General features: G+C 44.4%; 1 protein-coding gene across 2 annotated transcripts in view; it reads left to right on the top strand.

The window, feature by feature from the left end:
* Positions 1-19,050, top strand: part of LOC137542372 (NXPE family member 1-like) — a 172,691-nt gene that overhangs the window by 144,686 nt on the left and 8,955 nt on the right. For both annotated transcript variants that reach the window (XM_068264229.1, XM_068264228.1), the window contains one exon: positions 12,982-13,200. In XM_068264229.1, coding sequence (XP_068120330.1) covers positions 12,982-13,200 — 219 coding nt within the window. The remainder of the gene's footprint in view (positions 1-12,981; positions 13,201-19,050) is intronic.

The following is a 19,050-nucleotide window of genomic DNA, read 5'->3' as shown; positions in this document are numbered from 1 at the left end:
CTGGGACACCTACCTATGCCTACCTACCTATACTGGGACTCCTACCTATGCCTACCTACCTATACTGGGACTCCTACCTATGCCTAGCTAACTACTGGGACATCTACCTATGCCTACCTACATACTAGAAGATAATAAGGTCGTTGCTTCATTGTGGACAGACCAAATTTCATCAGCTGGACAGTCACTGTTGTTCTATCATTGAGCTACCACAGCCCGGCAACCATATGGGCTTGAAAACCGCCACGGCCTACTACACTCTCACCACGGTGCGCACCAGTCCAGCACGGCCGTCACTAAGCAAACAGCTGTTTGCGGTGCGTTACACAGTGAGTTTGATGCGTCAATGTGAAGCAGAACTCTAATTACACTCCCTGATTGATGTATACACATGCAAGATGTTTAAAAGCACTTTAGGCCTGCAATTTAGCATTCAATGTGATTTCTGCCCTTAAAAACGCTGCTTTGTGTCACATCCAGATTTTTCCCCCGGGACTTTGGGCATGTATCCCACTCCGCCATGCCCCCCTCCAGGTGTTAGACCCCTTGAAACATGTTTTCCATCACTTTTGTGGCCAGCATAAATTTTTCTATTTTTCAAAGTTCGCATCCCCATTGAAGTCTATTGTGGTTCGTGAACTTTTCGGCCAACCGAAACTTCCGCGAAGGTTCGCGAACTGAAAAATCGGAGGTTCGCAACATCTCTAACCGTGGTTGCTATTTGTATGCTTCCTGGCTTGAGCACGCTTAAAGTGATACACTATAACCCTGCTTGCTACCTCTGTACGTCTGCTATACTGTTCTGCTTTCTACACTTATCTGAGTGAGAGTACCTGACCTGCTGCATGCTGGTTTAGGGTCTATGGCTAAACGTATTAGAGACAGGATCAGCAGGACTCCCAGGCAACTGGTATTAATTAAAAGGAATATGGCAGATATCCCGCTCATCTTGGGTTCCCTTTAAAGGACACCTGAATTTAGAGGGATATGATGGATGCCATATTGATTTCCTTTTAAACAATGCCACTTGTCTGACATCCTGATCTTTCTGGTATCAGTAGTGTTTGAATCATCCACCTGAAATAAGCATGCAGCAAATCCAGTGAAAGTTCAGTCAAACATCTGCTCTTGATGTTTGTTCAGGGTCTATGGCTAAAAGTATTAGACGCAGAGGATCAGCAGGGCTGCCAGGCAACTAGTATTGTTTAAGGCTACTTACACACTAAGACATTGCGTTAGGTGCTACGTTAAGGTCGCATAACATGCACATAATGCAACGCATAGTGTGGTTGTAGCTGGACGTTACATTAAGCCGCGTTGAGCGGCTCTTCACACGTCCTGTGATGCCGTGATGCATACTCTTGGACGCATGCGGCATCACGTGGTCCCGCCTGCCAATCGCCACACAGAGCGGCGCTCCAGGAAGTGAACACTGCACGTCACACCATGCAGTGAATATTAATTAGCCATGTGCCTGGCTGAGGAGGAGGAGGGGGAGTCCTCCTCCTCCAATACTACTGAGCATGTGCAAACAGTCTAACGCGGCTTAGCCATGTAGAACGCACAGCATGCAGCACTTTAAAATAACGTGAAGCGTTACAATGTAACGCAACATGGGCACTGTGAACAGCCCTTTGATTTTTCATTGCTGTGCGGTGGGATGCGTTACAGACTGCACTAACGTGCGCCTGTAACGTCTCACTGTGAAAGCAGCCTTAAAGGAAATAAATATGGCAGCCTCCATAGTCATCTCTCTTCAGGTGTCCTTTAATACAGGTATTTAAAACCACAAAAAAAGAACTGCCTGGGATGCACTGAATAGAGCAGTTTTTTGTTTGTTTTTTTGGTGGTGTTTTCTGGCACAATTTTACATGATTTACAAGCGCTTTGTACAGCGGTTGCAATTAGCCTTTTTTTCAATATATTTAGTAAAATTGCAATTACAGTATAAAAGCGATTATGCAGCAAAGTGATTCTCCAGAGAGCCTACACTTTGTATGGGAGCGCAAACACTTTCAAAATGCTGCAGAACCCACGACTAAAATTTGGGGTGATCGCAATCATTCCTGTAGGTTCACCTCCATCTGCGTTCATTAGCCTAGCACTTTTTTTAAATCTCCAGGGATTGGCGTCGATTTTGGAACATAGCTGAAAGCACTGCTGTGGGTCCCAGGCCTTAGTTTGGGTTCTTCAGAGCCTCATAACTGGGATTGTAATTTGCATTTACAAATAATTATAACGTCAAAACTAAAACTCACTCAGTATCTCCAGCTGCAGTCTGTTTTTTTTTATCCTCTGTAGTCTTCAAAAGAGTAAGAGCTGTTCACACAAAAGGAGTGTATGATGTGAATTTATAAGTGCCCCCAGGCAAGAATCGAAAGGGAGACCCCGGCAGACGACCCCCCCCCCCCCCCCCCAAACCAAAAAGAGCATTAGCAGCCAAATTTCCCCTGAGGACTAGAGTTGGGCCGAACGGTTCGCCTGCGAACGGTTCCATGCGAACTTCCGTGGTTCGCGTTCGCGTCCCGCAGGCGAACCTTTGCGGAAGTTCGGTTCGCCCCATAATGCACCATGGAGGATCAACTTTGACCCTCTACATCACAGTCAGCAGGCCCAGTGTAGCCAACTAGGCTACACTAGCCCCTGGAGCCCCACCCCCCTTATATAAGGCAGGCAGCGGTGGCCATTACGGTCACTCGTGTGCCTGCATTAGTGAGAGTAGGGCGAGCTGCTGCAGACTGTCTCTCATAGGGAAAGATTAGTTAGGCTTAGCTTGTTCCTGGCTGCATACCTGTTCTGTTCAGTGAACCTGCCACTGCATACCTGTTCTGTGAACCCACCACTGCATACCTGTTCTGTGAACCCACCACTGCATACCTGTTCTGTGAACCCACCACTGCATACCTGTACTGTGAACCCACCACTACATACCTGTTCAGTGAACCCACCACTGCATACCTGTACTGTGAACCCACCACTGCATACCTGTTCAGTGAACCCACCACTGCATACCTGTTGTGTTCAGTGAACCCGCCACTGCATACCTGTTCTGTTCAGTGGACCCGCCACTATATACCTGTTCAGTGAACCCGCCACTGCATACCTGTTGTGTTCAGTGAACCCGCCACTGTATACCTGTTCTGTTCAGTGAACCCGCCACTGCATACCTGTTCTGTTCAGTGTACCCGCCACTGTATACCTGTTCAGTGAACCCGCCACTGCATACCTGTACCTGCATACTTCTCTCCTGCCCTGCCGCAAGCGTCCTGTCAGAAAGGACCTTCAGCGCAGCTGGAGGCATTGTCACTGAGAAGAGAAGTCGCCTAAGTCACAAAAGTGTTAAGTACCTCACCTTTATCAAAATGAATGAGGCATGGATCCCGGAGGGCTGCTGCCCGCCCCAAGACTAAGTCAGTCCCCGCACACACAGCATTTCTGCCTGCATGCCGTGTGAATGGCTGCCTGGCCTGCCCCAAGAAGACTAAGTCGCTCCCAGTCCCTCCACACAGCATGTCTGCCTGCAGGCCTCTTGACTACCTTCTCCGCCACCACCAACAGGGTCCGGGACTCCAGGCGGATCGCTGAATTTTTTAGGCCGCTGCTAGCAGCGGCCGCTGTAATAATTTTTCTGGTGCGTGTACATGACTGCCTAATTTTTCTGGCTGCACTGCGGGCAGCTGCAACAACAAAAGAAAAGGCATGTACATGCGCCCATTCCCCTTCGCGATCATTACCTTGCCGTGGTGAAGGGGCTTGCATATCACAATGAAGCAATGACCGGCGCCTAGATGAGTGTCTCGGGGGGCACGCAAAAAATAATAAGGTCGTTGCTTCATTGTGGTCAGACCAAATTTGATCAGCTGGACAGTCACTGTTCTGTCATTCAGCTACATCAGCCAGGCGACCATATGGGCTGTAAAGCCCCCAAAACCTGCACTCTCGCCATGGTGCGCACCAGTCCAGCACGGCCGTCACTACACAAACAGCTGTTTGCGGTGCGTTACACGGTGAGTTTGGTGTGTCAGTGTGAAGCAGTACCTTAATTACACTACCTGATTGATGTATACACATGCAAGATGTTTTAAAGCACTTTAGGCCTGTCATTTAGCATTCAATGTGATTTCTGCCCTTAAAATGCTGCTTTGCGTCAAATCCAGATTTTTCCCGGGGACTTTTGGCGTGTATCCCACTCCGCCGTGCCCCCCTCCAGGTGTTAGACCCCTTGAAACATCTTTTCCATCACTTTTGTGGCCAGTATAATTGTTTTTTTTTTTTCAAAGTTCGCATCCCCATTGAAGTCTATTGCGGTTCACGAACTTTAACGCGAACCGAATCTTCCGCGGAAGTTCGCGAACCCGGTTCGCGAACCTAAAATCGGAGGTTCGGCCCAACTCTACTGAGGACTCCTGACCTGGCTGCCACCATCCCAGATCACCCTCCATCTAAGCTGTTCTCCCCGGGGCCCTGCAGTGTCTTTGGCTGAGTAGGGTCTCACTTGTCCCATGCTGCCAGGTCACAAAGGAGAGGAGACCCTACAAGGATTGGGGAGTGCATGGAACCATGGACTGAGGGCTGGTGCACACCAGAGCGGTTCTGGAGCGTTTTTAAAAATGCTAGTGGTTTGAAAACTGCTTGGGTAATGTATTTCAATGGGCTGGTGCACACCAGAGCAGTTTGTTTTTTTCCACAAACACAAACTCGGGGGCTGCAGCATTTTTTAGATTTCTGATGCGTTTATGCCTCAATGTTAAAGTATAGGAAAATGGAAACTGCTCTGAAAAACGCTAGATCAGAGAGGTTTTCCAGGCGTTTTTGTTACAGAAGCTGTTCAGTAACAGCTTTACTGTAACAATACATGAAATCTGCTACACAAAAACACTCCAAAAAATGCTAGGCATGTTTAGAAAATTTCTCTAAACATGCCTAGAATCGCTCTGAAAATCTGCTTCAAAAACCTCTAGCGTTTTGCGGATCTGCTAGAGGTTTTTGGTGGGCACTGGCCCTGACAGAGGGGCGCACCCAACAGGTGAGACACTACTCTGCCAAAGACATTGCAGGGGGAGCACAGTTAAGTTGGGTTGGGGGGGACACCTTGGAAGGCCCTTCCGGGCTCTGGGGCAATTTCCCCCCTTGCCTCTATGAAAGCACCAGCCCTGGCTGTACACATAACAAGATGCTCTCCATTTCCTGCACTCTCACCATTCAGTTCCAATAGCTGTAAAGTAAATATGTCTATAGGAAGTAGTCATAAAGGTCTCTATTCATTTATTCTTAATTATTATTCATAATCTATTCATTTTTTTCCTCGGTGTAATTGCCTTCTTAAAACAGAAGGAAATTTGCAATAATCCAGTTATAAATGAACATTTGTGGTTACCCACAATGCACTACTACTAAATATGCAAATTATCCCTTTTCGCCCTTGTTAAGCCAAGCAAGCATCCAGAACCGCTGGTGTATAGCAAGCCTATAGCTAAGTTTTACACACCCATATCAAACCCACATGTAGACAGCCTGTTTCAGACTTTTGATCCTCATCAGTACATGGCAGGACAGGAAATACTTTCACACCTTATTATTGAAAAACCTTGTAAGTCTCCACTGAGCAAATAAATATTCAAAATATGTTTTATACTACCTTTTTACCTGTTTTAGTACTTTTTGCAGTTGTTAAATATTGAAAAATTATTTTGCAGAGATACGTTAAAAAATGTTTACTTGAATAGGGGCTAAAGCAGACCCATTTCTAGGGGTGGGCAAGGTGAGTGTCCATCTGGGGTGCAGGAAGGGGGAACAGCGGGCACACTGACACATAAGGGAGGAGGGCTGACTCCTCCCACCCACTCCTTGGCACTCCCCTCAGTGCTTCCCCTTCCCCATTGCAGAGCTTCTGCAGAGCAGGTGGAGGTTGCAGTACACTGAAGCTTTACAATTGGGGGGAGGGGAGAGAGCACAGAAGGGGGCTAGAAGAGAGGGGTGGGAGGGGTCAGGCCCCCTCCTCCTAATGCCACCCAATACCAGGTGCCTGGCTCAGCAGTATTCAGGGCCTTTCAGTTTGGACACAGTAGTTTGGATCAGGTAGGTTGTCCATCATCTATTATCCATTATTAGGGGTCATCAGAATGAGGGTTGCACAAGGACTTATTTCATATCTGTATATCTGTAAGCTGAAAATCAGGTAGTCTCAGGGTTGTGAAATGGGAGCATGGTGGTATATCAATCCAACAAGATGAGTCGTAGGACTTCTATCTATCAGTTAAAGGGAGCTGAAGCTTGTTTTTTTTTTTTTTTTTTTCTTTTTTTATACCGACACTTACCTAAGGAGAGGGAAGGGTTCTATAGAGCCTTCCAGTTCCTCCTCCCGGTCCCTACAGTCTTCAGCAGGCTCCCCCATTAGCATTCTACGACCCACACCCGCATTGGTGGGGCTTCGGCAGTCTTCAGAAGCACTGCGGGGAAACAAGGGGACTGTGAGGAGAATGGGGAAGCTCTTTAGGACCCAGAGCCTTCCCTCTCCTTAGGTATTTGTTTTTTTCAATTAGGATTCAAATTCTCTTTGAATTATCCTCATAACCTCGTTCAATTATTTGTCATTAACCAGGCATACTGGTCCTCTCCCCAGCATCTATGTTGGCTAAGTAGCTCAGGAATAGTGTGGACTGTCCTAAATGTGGAGGGGCTGGCACTGATTTAATTCATCTCATTTGGGAATACTCTGTGGTGGAGGAATTTTGGCGTAAGGTTGTAAAAGCTCTGTCTGGCATTGGCGGCAGCCCACACTCACTATGGATTGATGGGTAAGGTTGAGGGTCAACACCATTACCGGATATTTTTACGTGAAACCCTATTCCTGGCTAGGAAAGCTATTATTTTAAAATGGTTCTCTCCCAATCAACCCCAGTTATCCCACTGGAGATCCTTAGTATTTGTCCAGTGAAGTTTACTGAGGTCTGGCTAGATTCTTAGAAAATGGTATGAGACCTAGAGATGGCTCGAACCTCAGATTTTCGGTTCGCAAAACTCTAACTTCCTCAAAAGTTCGGTTTGTGCGAACTTTTGCAAACCGCAATAGACTTCAATGGGGAGGCGAACTTTGAAAACTAGAAACATTTATGCTGGCCACAAAAGTGACGGAAAAGATGTTTCAAGGGGTCTAACACCTGAGTTTTTTCAGTGACTACAAGAGGAAAAACATTTTTTCAAAAAGACCTTATACTTTTTGAGAAAATCGATTTTAAAGTTTCAAAAAAAAAAAGTGCAGATTCATTTTATTTATTAAAAAGAGCCGATTCTTTAAAATGAACCGGCTCATTCATGAGTATAGCTTAGAATGCGTCCTGCTCAGGACGTATAGCTGCCAGCTCCCACTGTCTCTCCCCAGCCCACCTGCCTTCACCTGTCACCCTCACCTAGGCTGGCACCCGGTGCACCAGTTGCTAGCGTTGCTAGGTGAGGGTGAGAGGTGAGGAGGCAAGGAGGACAGCGGGAGCCGGCAGCTATGCATCCCACAGGACGCATTCTCTGCTATGTGGGGGGCAGCGGAGATCTTCAATCAACTTAATTGAAGATCGCAAGATAAGAGGATACTGTATTCGTAGGATCATTTACCGAGAATATTGGCGTGGGAACATTTTTTTTTTAAGGTACAGGTAAGTATTTCTGGTTAATTAAGAAAATTAAAGGACTTGTTCGTTGTCATGTTTTTATTTCATTTAACTTTTTGTGGAAATGGGTAAGGGGTACTTTGTACCCCTATACTCATTTCTGCTGGGAGTGGGTGGGCATCTGGGGTCCCCTTCTTAAAGGGGACTCCCAGATGCCACCATGAACCCCCCAGGAAGTTGTCGCCCCCACCTCCTCCTGAGGCACTGGAGGTGGGGAAGAGCCCCTTGTCCATGGAATGGACAAGGGCTCGGGCGGAGAGGGGAAGGCTTAGCCGCCCCTCTCCCCTGGAGCTCCCTCATACCATGGACCATTCGGGCTGGTATAGCTCAGAGTGCAAAGCCCCACGTGGCCAGGGCTCTGCATTCTGGCTATCCCAGCCTGCATGGGGGACAAGGGGTTAGAGAGAGCTCGGTAGGGGGGACTCCATGTCATTTTTGTTTCAGATTTCCCACACTCAACACATAAAAATAATTAAACAAAATTATTTTTTTTAAATATTGTTTCCTGCTATCTTTTTAACATATCCTGCAAATTTGGTGTTGCTAGGATGTAACTGCTAAATTCGGCTGGTGATAACCAACCAGAGTTATAGGGGTGCAAAAGTGCTGAAATTTGCGATTTGCTTCCATTAGGCTTCCTATTTCGTTTTCAAAAATCTCAAATCTTTTCAAAGGATGATGGCTCAGCAGTGGCAAATTTTAGCACTTTTGAACCCCCATAACTCTGGTTTGCAGAGATGTAGGGAACCCAACGTTGGAGTGCAAGTACAACAATATGCCTTCTACCTGCATGCGACATGTGGTGAGCTTCAGACTTTGCTAACTGCAATGGCAGGGATTTACATTCGTCACCGGCATCATTGCCAAAAAACAAACTTTTGTGACCCTAGGCTATGACCTCTTTGGCCTAGGGGCCCCAAACTCACCAGTCCTGAGCCCCCAAAAGGCCCTACAATGCTAGAAAATTTGCCACTGCTGAGCCATCGTCCTTTGAAAAGATTTTTGATTTTTGAAAGTGAACTAGGAAGCCCAATGAAAGCCAATGGCAAAATTCAGCACTTTTGCACCCCTATAACTCTGGTTGGTTATCAACCGCCGACTTAAGCAGTGAACCTCCTGAGCATTACGCCGCTCTGGAGGTTTTGCCAATTTGCCCCCCCAGTCCCCCCCCAGAGGTCCAAAGGCTGAAACCTCTATAGCTAGCACTGGGCTAACTAGTATAAATGCCCGGCACCCCCGATCTCCGCCGCTCCCCCTGTTTATATATTACCCAGCCTGGATACAGCGATCGGCGCAGCCTCCCCGTACAGCTCTGGTCTTCTCTATGGGGAGGATCGCACATGACATTGCTGACGTCATGCGCAAACCTGAACCTCCCCATAGAGAGACCGAAGCTGTGCAGGGAGGCAGGGGGGTAATGTATTAACGGGGGAATCGACAAGGATCGAGGGGTTCCTGGGACTTGTACTAGCTAGCTAAAGGGGTTTCAGCCATTGGATCACATTAATTTTACATGGGGGACTCCTGGGGTCAGGAAGCGGTATGTTAAGGAGGTTAACAGCAAAGGCCCCTTATTACATCCTAGCAACACCAAATTTGCAGGATATGTTAAAAAGATGGCAGGGAACCATATTTAAAGGATACAAAATTTGTATTATTTTTATGTGTTGAGTGTGTAAAATCTGAAAAAAGAAATGACGTGGGGTCCCCCCTACCAAGCTCTCTGTAACCCCTTGTCGCCCCTTGCAGGCTGGGATAGCCAGAATGCGGAGCCCCGGCCTCATGGGGCTTTGCACCCTGAGCTATACCAGCCCGCATGATCATTGGTATGGGGGGCTCCGGGGAAAGGGGCGGCTAAGCCTTCCCCTCTCCCCCTGAACCCTTGTCCAATCCATGGACAAAGGGCTCTTCCCCACCTCCAGTGCTCCAGGAGGAGGTGGGGCAACGACTCCCTGGGGGGGTTTATGGTGGCATCTAGAAGTCCTATTTAAGAAGGGGATCCCAGATGCCCATCCCCCTCCCAGGAGAAACGAGTATAGGGGTACAAAGTACCCCTTACTCATTTCCACAAAGGGTTAAAAAAATAAAAACACAACGACGAAAAAAGTCCTTTAGGCCTCTTTCCCACCAGGACGTCGTGTTTTAGGGGACGTTATGGTCGCATAACGTGCCCCTAACGCAACGCCTGGTGCTGTTGGAGGAGGACGCCAGAATGAGCCGCATTATGCAGCTCTTTGTGCGCACTGCGCAGTACAGACTGCGGAGACCACGTGATTGTTCCAATCGAGTGGGCTCTGTGGCGCTGATTGGCTGGCGGGACCACGTGATGCGGATTGTTCCACTCCCTGTGAGGGACACAGACGGACATTAGACCACCAGCTTTGCAGGTTCGGGTGAGACACATTCTCTTTCATATGTTCGGGGATATTATGCATTATCATGGAAGGTGCAGTAGTACGAGCTATTTAACATATGTTATTGAGCAGCATCCACACTTACAGTGTTACCTGTGTTAGCCATTATTTTGGTGTTCTTTTTGTCAGTCTGTGCAAGATGTTGTTTTAATTGTTTTTAATTGAAAGGGACAAGTCCTCAATACATTTTGATACTGATTATTCATTATATTATGGCTTTGGCGATTCTTTATACTTCATTACATATTGCCTATATGGACACTTTATTGTTTGCAGTTTCACACAAGTCCATGGCTTTAGCCCTATGGGTGTGGGGCAGTTTGATCTCTTGTTGTTTTTTTACTGAGAACATTAAGAAGATTAACCATTTAGAAGTGGATGTGGATCACATAAAGCCTATATGAACTTTTAGAGCATATATTGCCCCATGGTTTAAGTTGTGTAGCGCTGCCTTCTGTGGACATTGTTTATCACAATATGTTAATTTTTTGAGAAGGACCTGTATGTGTTTTCCTGCATTTGCTATGATTTACATTGCATGCGATTCGACCATTGTATAATAAAATGCAGTACTGCCAATTATTTTAAAAATGCAGAAAAATAACAAAAGACACTAAAAATAAGAAATCTCAGGTCAATTGTGATACCATTGAAATGTGTTAAATGTGCGATGAACACGAAATCGCAATCCCGCACGATAGCACACAAACACAAAAGTCCTCCTTCTGAGCTCTGATACATACCAGGCCCCATATGCAATTCACTTTTTCTCCTAAGTGATATTTTTGCACCTTGCCAATAAAATTTTAGATTTCTGTAAGCTTGCAAGGGCAGGGCTCTCTCACCCTTTTGTGTCTTGGAATTTGTTACACATTTATTCATATCAATTTAATTTGTCACTTTCATTACCAATTCTGTATTTTATACCGATTTTGTATTTTGTACTCTGTATTTCGCATATTGGTGTAAACCATTGTCTGTATTATTTGTACCCCATGATTATTTGTTATTTTGTAAAGCACCATGGAATATGATTTATATTTATGAACACACACACACATATATATATATATATATATATATATATATATATATGTATATATATATATATATATATATATGTATGTATATATATATATATATATATATGTATATATTAATAAAATGCAATTTTTATGCATGGCTTGAAAGAGGTTTTTTGAGTTGTTTATATACTAAAATCGCCACAAGATGGCAGTGTGATAACATGTATATCTTCATCTGCAGATATACAGTATATATGTATGTGTATATATATATATATATATATATATATATTTATATATATGTATATATATATATATATATATATTTATAAACAGGTACCCACGGCTGTGCCTAATTTTAATTTTGATTTTTGATTTATAGTGCTTTCTACTTATTTTTATTTTGATTATAAAGCAACCATGCACATTAGTAGAAAGACCTATGAAATCCCTTACCTCCACACTACAACAAGATGGCGGAATAGATTGGCACTTTATAAATCAATAATAATAAATAACAATAAAATCAGGGTTGCTCGTAAACTACGCCAGTGCGAATCTACCTAGTCCGCAACTACGCATCGTAGTTCATAAACGAAGTTTAAAAACATCGCGTACGTATTTCCGCGTAGTCGTAGTACCGCCATTCAAAGCTTCGCCAGCTCCGCGTAGTTAACGTATATATTGCGAAGTCAACTACACGTGCGGTAACTGCGTCTATAGGGATCATTGCGCATGCGCAGAAATATTATTGCCCTTCTATACGTATACAATTCCGCATTGGAAGGTGTAATGTACGCACATATTAGTTTACCCATGTGCATATTTAGCGTATTATTGCGGAAATGTTTCCGCATAAGGGTATAAGCGTCCACATACACTACGCTTTGCACTACGCGAAGCTTCCGTATTTTAACGTATAGTCTACGAAATGAAAACATATTGAAATTTCTGATTTCGAAACCGTAGTTTGTGAAGCGTAATTGCGTAGAACTACACGTAGTTCCAGCGTAGCAAAGTTGTCGGACTATGACCATCCCTAAATAAAATAACTTTTAAATAACCACCCAGCAAGACAATACTCAAAATTATTTTGGCAGTACTTTTACACCTACGTTTTGGTACTTTTTCAATTGCAAAGTACTGTAAAGTTGTAATAAAGAGAAGATGAACATGTATCTCCTAGGAGAAAACATAGGAGAAAAAGTTAATTGCGTATGTGCCCATGGCCCTTATGTAATTCCCCAATTCTCCTATGTTTTTTTCCTAGGTGATAATATCTTATCTTCTGTTTAATATAACTTTTCAGCACTCTGCAATTGAAAATGTACCAAAAAGTAGGTGGAAATTATTGCCACAATTATTCTGAGTATTTTCTTGCTTGCTGGCAGCTTAAAAGGCATTTTATTGACAAGGTGTGAAATATCACCTAGGAGAATACTTAAAGGAGTACTGTAGGAGGGGTCGGGCAAAAATGAGTTGAACTTCCCCGAGGCTTCTAATGGTCCCCCACAGACATCCTGTGCCTGCGCAGCCACTCACTGATGCTCTGGGCCCCACCTCCAGGTTCACGTCTGGAATTTCCTACTTTAAAGTCAGAAAACCACTGCACCTGCGCAGCCGTGCCCTCACTCCCACTGACGTCATAAGGAGTGTGTTGCACAGGCCCAGTATGGTCTGTGCCTGCGCAAGTACGCTCATAGTGACGTCAGCGGGAGCGAGGACACAGCCGTTCAGGCACAGTGGTTTTCTGACTTTAAAGTTGTAAAATCCAGAAGTGAACCCCCTACAGTAGTCCTTTAAGGGGAAAAAGTAAATTGGATAGAGGATATGTTTGTGTTAAAGAAATATTGTAAATGTGCTGTACTTATTTTGCAGATCGAACAGTGGAAGCTAAACCTAAATGCAAGACTGGAATTCCACTCCAGTTCCCTAGTGGATATTTCTTGAACAATTTATGGCATACCTTGTACTGTGACGTGTCATCATTTGAGCGCGTGGAAAAAATCAGCACTTGCCTTGCACACAAAATGGTATATTTGAAGGGAGATTCAACTCTTAACCAGTGGCTGCTGTACTTCCCAAAACTGCTGAAATGTGAGTACTGAAATACATGAGGTTGTTGTTCGTCATTACAGTCAATCTCCAAGATGTTAATCTTTATCAATCCCCCATGCCCCCTAAAGAGGAACTGTAACCACAATAACAGAATACTATTTTTTTGTTTTGTTTTTTACAAAATAATTTGTAAATGATTTAGTCAGTGTTTGCCCATTGTAAAATCTTTCCACTCCCTGATCTACTCTCTGAAATTTATCACAGGCAGCGACATCATTAGTACTGGCAACTGATCTCTGCTGAGAGTTCCTGAGCCAGTATTAGGGATGCTCGCTAGATTCCGCAGAATTCTAAATTCCTCTATTCCAGCCGGAATTGGGCCAATTCCGATTCTGCCGGTCGGAACGGAATTGCTATACCTCTAAAACGGAATTCCGCAGAACATTTTTTAACTCCGCGGAATTTTACAGAATTAACATTTATTTCCTCCCCTATCTATTTTCCCTCCTTTTCTCCCCTCCCTTCCTTCCTCCTTCCTATTCTCTCCTTCCTTCTCCCGGAGGGAGGAGGGTCTCATCTTCCAGGGAATTGTAGTATTTCAAAAGCCAGCTTACATACCGTGGCTGGGAATTTAACCCAGGCTGGGCTGGGAATTGAACCCAGGTCTCAGTGTGTGGTAGGTATCTGACTTAACCACTATACCACCACCAACACTACATGCTGAAGCCAGCCTAGCATGTACCATTATGATCAATCCAAGAGAAAAAGTAGCGTGCTTAAGGATTTGTAGTATTTCAAAAGCCAGCTTACACACCGTGCCTGGGAATTGACCCCAGGCTGGGCTGGGAATTGAACCCAGGTCTCAGTGTGTGGTAGGTATCTGACTTAACCACTATACCACCGCCAACACTACATGCTGAAGCCAGCCTAGCATGTACCATTATGATCAATCCAAGAGAAAAAGTAGCGTGCTTAAGAGTTTGTAGTATTTCAAAAGCCAGCTTACATACCGTGCCTGGGAATTGAACACAGGCTGGGCTGGGAATTGAACTCAGGTCTCAGTGTGTGGTAGGTATCTGGCTTAACCACTATACCACCAACAACACTACATGCTGAAACCAGCCTAGCATGTACCATTATGGTCAATCCAAGAGAAAAAGTAGCGTGCTTAAGGATTTGTAGCATGTCAAAAGCCAACTCATCGGGGCTGGGAATTGAACCCAGGTCTCAATGTGTGGTAGGTAACTGACTTTACCACTATACCACCAACAACACTACATGCTGAAGCCAGCCTAGCATGTACCATTGTGATATACCCAAGAGAAAAAAGATCTCTCTCTCTTTGTCTCTAGGACTTGATGCCATTGAACTGAATTTTCAGCTTAAAACCATCAATGGATACCAGCAGAATTTCACAGGCATGTTCGGAATTCTGCCAGATTGAAAAAGCAATTCCGTTCCGACCAAACGGAACGGAATTATCAATTTCCGCCTAAAAAGTCCGGAAAATACAATTCCGCGGAAAGCGGTGACCATCCTTACTAGAGAGAGAGAGAATCTACCTGGCTATCTGGGGTTCTCTTCGGACAACTGTTGAACACAAAAGGCAAGGCCATGCCTGGCTACAAATCCTTAAGCGAACAAATTTTTCTCTTGGATTGATCATAATGGTACATGCTAGGCTGGCTTCAGCATGTAGTGTTGTTAGTGGTATAGTGGTTAAGTCAGATACCTACCACACACTGAGACCTGGGTTCAATTCCCAGCCACGGTATGTAAGCTGGCTTTTGAAATACTACAATTCCCTGGAAGATGAAACCCTCCTCCCTTCGGGAGAAGGGATGATAGAATAGGAAGGAGGGGAGAAAAGGAGGGAAAATAGATAGGTGAGAAATAAATGTTAATTCTGTAAAATTCTGCAGAAGTCAGTTACCTACCACACACTGAGACCTGGGTTCAATTCCCAGCCCAGCCTGGGTTCAATTCCCAGCCACGGTATGTAAGCTGGCTTTTGAAATACTACAAATCCTTAAGCACGCTACTTTTTCTCTTGGATTGATCATAATAGTACCTGCTGCCATACAGGTAAAACTCAGAGTATTGTGCAAAAGTACATTCTCGTAATTCAATGTAAAAGGTTGAAACTAATGTATGAAATAGGAGCCCTTTGCAGGTGTTTTGAATTCATGAGCTGATTAAAGTCTGACTTTTTGAGCATAGAATACTGAACATTTTCACAATATTCTAATGGTCTGAGATTTTGATTTTGAGGTCGTCATAAGCTGTAAGCCATAATCATCAACATTCTAACAAAGTCTTGAAATATTTCAAATATTAGTCTCACCTTTGTAAGTTGAATTACTGAAATAAATGAACTTTTGCACAATTTTCAATTTTTTTTAGTTTCACCTGTACTGCTTTATTGTTTCAATTTCAGGCTTTAATGGTCACAGGAACAGAGCTGAGAGTCTCAGACAGGTGGGTGGGCAAGGTGGGTGAACCAAACAGCTGACAGCTGAGTTGCATGGCAGAAATGATTGTCTATAAACAGTTGCAATCAAGCGTTCCTGACACACAAAACAGCTGTCAGCTGACAAGATTAGCTGCATGCTTGTCTCAGGTGTGTGATTCAGACACTACTTACCAGAAAGAGCAGCAGGACTGCCAGGCAACTGGTATTGTGTAACTACAGTACCTAACGACCGCATCATGCCAACGGGCGTGACCGTGGCGGCAGCCCCAGGACCGCCTAACACAATTGTGTCCCAGTGGCGATCGCCGTTCGGAGACTGTTAGATGGCGAAACCGCCGTCTAATAACTGTGTACAGCACTGTGATCTGCAGCAGCGCTGCACTGGGGACAGCCATGTGACACGGCTGTCCCCCTGGGACACTAGAGAACGATCGGCTCTCATAGGCAGAAGCCTATGACATCTGATCGCCAGGATTGGTTGGCTGGAGGGAGGGAGAAGTATGAAAAAATAAAAAAAAATAAAGACACAAATATTTATTTTAAATAAAAATAAACACTGGGGGGGGGCAATCAGACCCCACCAACAGAGAGCTCTGTTGGTGGGGAGAAAAGGGGGGGGGATCACTTGTATGCTGTGTTGTGCGGCCCTGCAGCGAAACCTTAAAGCTGCAGTGGCCAATTTCCACAAAAATGGCCTGGTCTTTAGGGGGGTTTAGCACTGTGGTCCTCAAATGGTTAAAGGAAATAAATATGGCAGAGTCCATGTATTTCTCACCTTAGTTTCACCTTAGGTTCCTTAATTCCAGCTCTGCTGTATATTGTCACTTAAAGCGGATCCGAGATGAAAAACTAACTATAACAAGTAACTTGTCTATATATCTTATCTATAGTTTAGATAGTTTACACACCAAATCTAGCTGCAAACAGCTTTAATATAATATGATCATTTCTTCCTGTGATGACAGCAGCCCGACAATGACAGCAGCCATGTTGTTTCTAAACATTACACAGAGGCAGGCTTATCTGCACCTTGAGCAAAAAAACTAATCCCTCCTCCTCCTCCTACCTCCTCCCCGCTACCCCTGAAATCGCTGGCTAGCAATACCTCCCCCTCCTCCTGCCCAGACTGAGCTCCCATGAGCCCTTGCTACTGTCTGAAAGTGCCTTGGCTCTCTGAAAACCTGTGTGCGTGGCTTGTTTAGTTTATAGGGAATTAGAGTATTAAAACAAAAAAGTATTTGGCTTGAGGAATTTCCTATAAACAATAGGAAAGGAACACAATTATGCAATGAGTAAAAGTTCATCTCGGATCCACTTTAACCCATTCAGGTTCCGTCGTTTTCACGTGAGAAATGTTCACCTCCCATTCATTAGCCTATAACTTTATCACTACTTATCACAATGCACTGATCTATACCTTGTTTTTTCCGCCACCAATTAGGCTTTCTTTGGGGGGTACATGTTGCTAAGAGCCACTTTACTATAAATGCATTTAAACAGGAAGAATAAGAAAAAAAAGGAAAAATTCATTATTTCTCAGTTTTCAGCCATCATAGTTTTAAAATAATACATGCCTCCATAATTAAAACTCACGTATTGTATTTGTCCATATGTCCTGGTTATTACACTGTTAAAATTATGTCCCTATCACAATGTATGGCGACAATATTTTATTTGGAAATAAAGGTGCATTTTTTCCATTTTGCATCTATCACTATTTACAAGTTTAAAATAAAAAAAATATAGAAATATTTCATCTTTACATTGATATTTAAAAAGTTTAGACCCTTAGGTAAATATTTACATGTTGTTTTTTTTTATTGTGATGGATTTTTTTTTTTATAGTAAACATTTTATTTGGGTACTTTTGGGAGGGTGGGAGGTAAACAATAGATTTATAATGTAAATGTGTGTTAATTCTTTTTTTTTTCAGGCGTAGTATTACTTTTTGGCCACAAGATGGCGGCCATGAGTTTGTTTACATGATGTCACTCTAAGCGTAGCACGTGCTTAGAGTGACACATCGGGAAGGGAACTGCCAGAAAAGGCGCAGCTTCCGAGAGAAGCTGTCGCTTTTTCAGCGGGGGAGAGGAATCAGTGATCGGGCTCCATAGCCCGATACATTGATTCCTTGGCTACCGAATCCGCTGCCGGAAGTGCGCGTGCACGCGCACGATCGGCCGCGGTAGCGCGCGGTAGCGCGCATGGTTCCTGGATGTAGAAACTACATTCAGGAACCAAAATAGGTTAAGGCCTGTCATGAGACACGGGGAAAAAGATTCCACCAATGACTTAACTTAAATTCATATTATTTTTCTCCAGTTTGGGATATGCATTTATTTATGCACATTACTAGATGGCGATGCCATCATGCCACTTAACTCAAACATTTGTTTCTGCCATTTTTCACACTGTAAACCAGGGGGTGCAGCAACACTAAAAAGAGCTTTCGGGAATTTCCACGGTAATATGCGGTAATATCCCTTCTGGCTGATTGCCAAAGTGAGGCTCTCTTGCGCTCACCAGGGATGCTCATCCGGATCCGGGTACCCGGGTAAACCCGGCGTATCTGACCATTTTTCCACTATGCGGTTGGATCCGGATTCCGGATACCTAGCACCCATGCGGGTATCTGGCCGCATAATTCGGATACCCGTGGATATCCGACGGATATCTGGATACGGGTACTGTAACAAGGGAGATGATGACATTGAGCCAATCAGAGGGCTCCCAACCAATCAGAGGGCTCCCAGCAGAAGCCCTAGCAACCAATCACAGAACTCTGGCCAGCCCCACCTGACCTCATTGAGCCAATCAGAGGCTTCCCAGCCTAAGCCCTGGCACCCAATCACAGAAGGGAACCCTGGCCAGCCCTCCTGTGTAATAAGGAGGGCTGGCGTGATGAGACAGCTCGTCCTTGCTTGTGTAGCTGGCTGGCTGCTCACTGACAGACTTGCTCCAGTGCTGTTGGCTTAGCAAGTGCTGCCTGTATACAGTGATAAACCTAAAGCTTTGAGTGCTAAACACCTTCACTACACTATTGTTCTATTGTTTTTTTTTGGCTAGCTAGTGTAATTGTTTGATTTAATTCACTCAGTTATGTCCTGTCTGTGTCTGTGTGTGCTGTGCATGCCAGCCGGACAGTATAGGTTAGGGAATAGGATTACTGTGTTATTGTGTTGTATTATGTTATTGTATTGTATTATATAGTTAGTACTGCAGTTAGTTGTTAGTTGTTAGAGAGAGTAGTACTGTGTTAGCTCACTACAGATTACTGCAGTGCAGCTGTGCTGAGCATTGTCAGTGTGACAGACCGATAGTGTGCACTGTCTGTCCTCTACTCTGCGGTCTGTCACTCCGTGCTGATTTGATTTAAAGTCCAACCCCGATTTCATTAAAGTAAAAGTACCCCACAT

The sequence above is a fragment of the Hyperolius riggenbachi genome, chromosome 12 (assembly GCF_040937935.1).
Source record: "Hyperolius riggenbachi isolate aHypRig1 chromosome 12, aHypRig1.pri, whole genome shotgun sequence".
NCBI classification, from domain to species: domain Eukaryota; kingdom Metazoa; phylum Chordata; class Amphibia; order Anura; family Hyperoliidae; genus Hyperolius; species Hyperolius riggenbachi.
The sequence above is the reverse complement of the archived record's forward strand: the minus strand, read 5'-3'. Positions and strand labels throughout refer to the sequence as shown.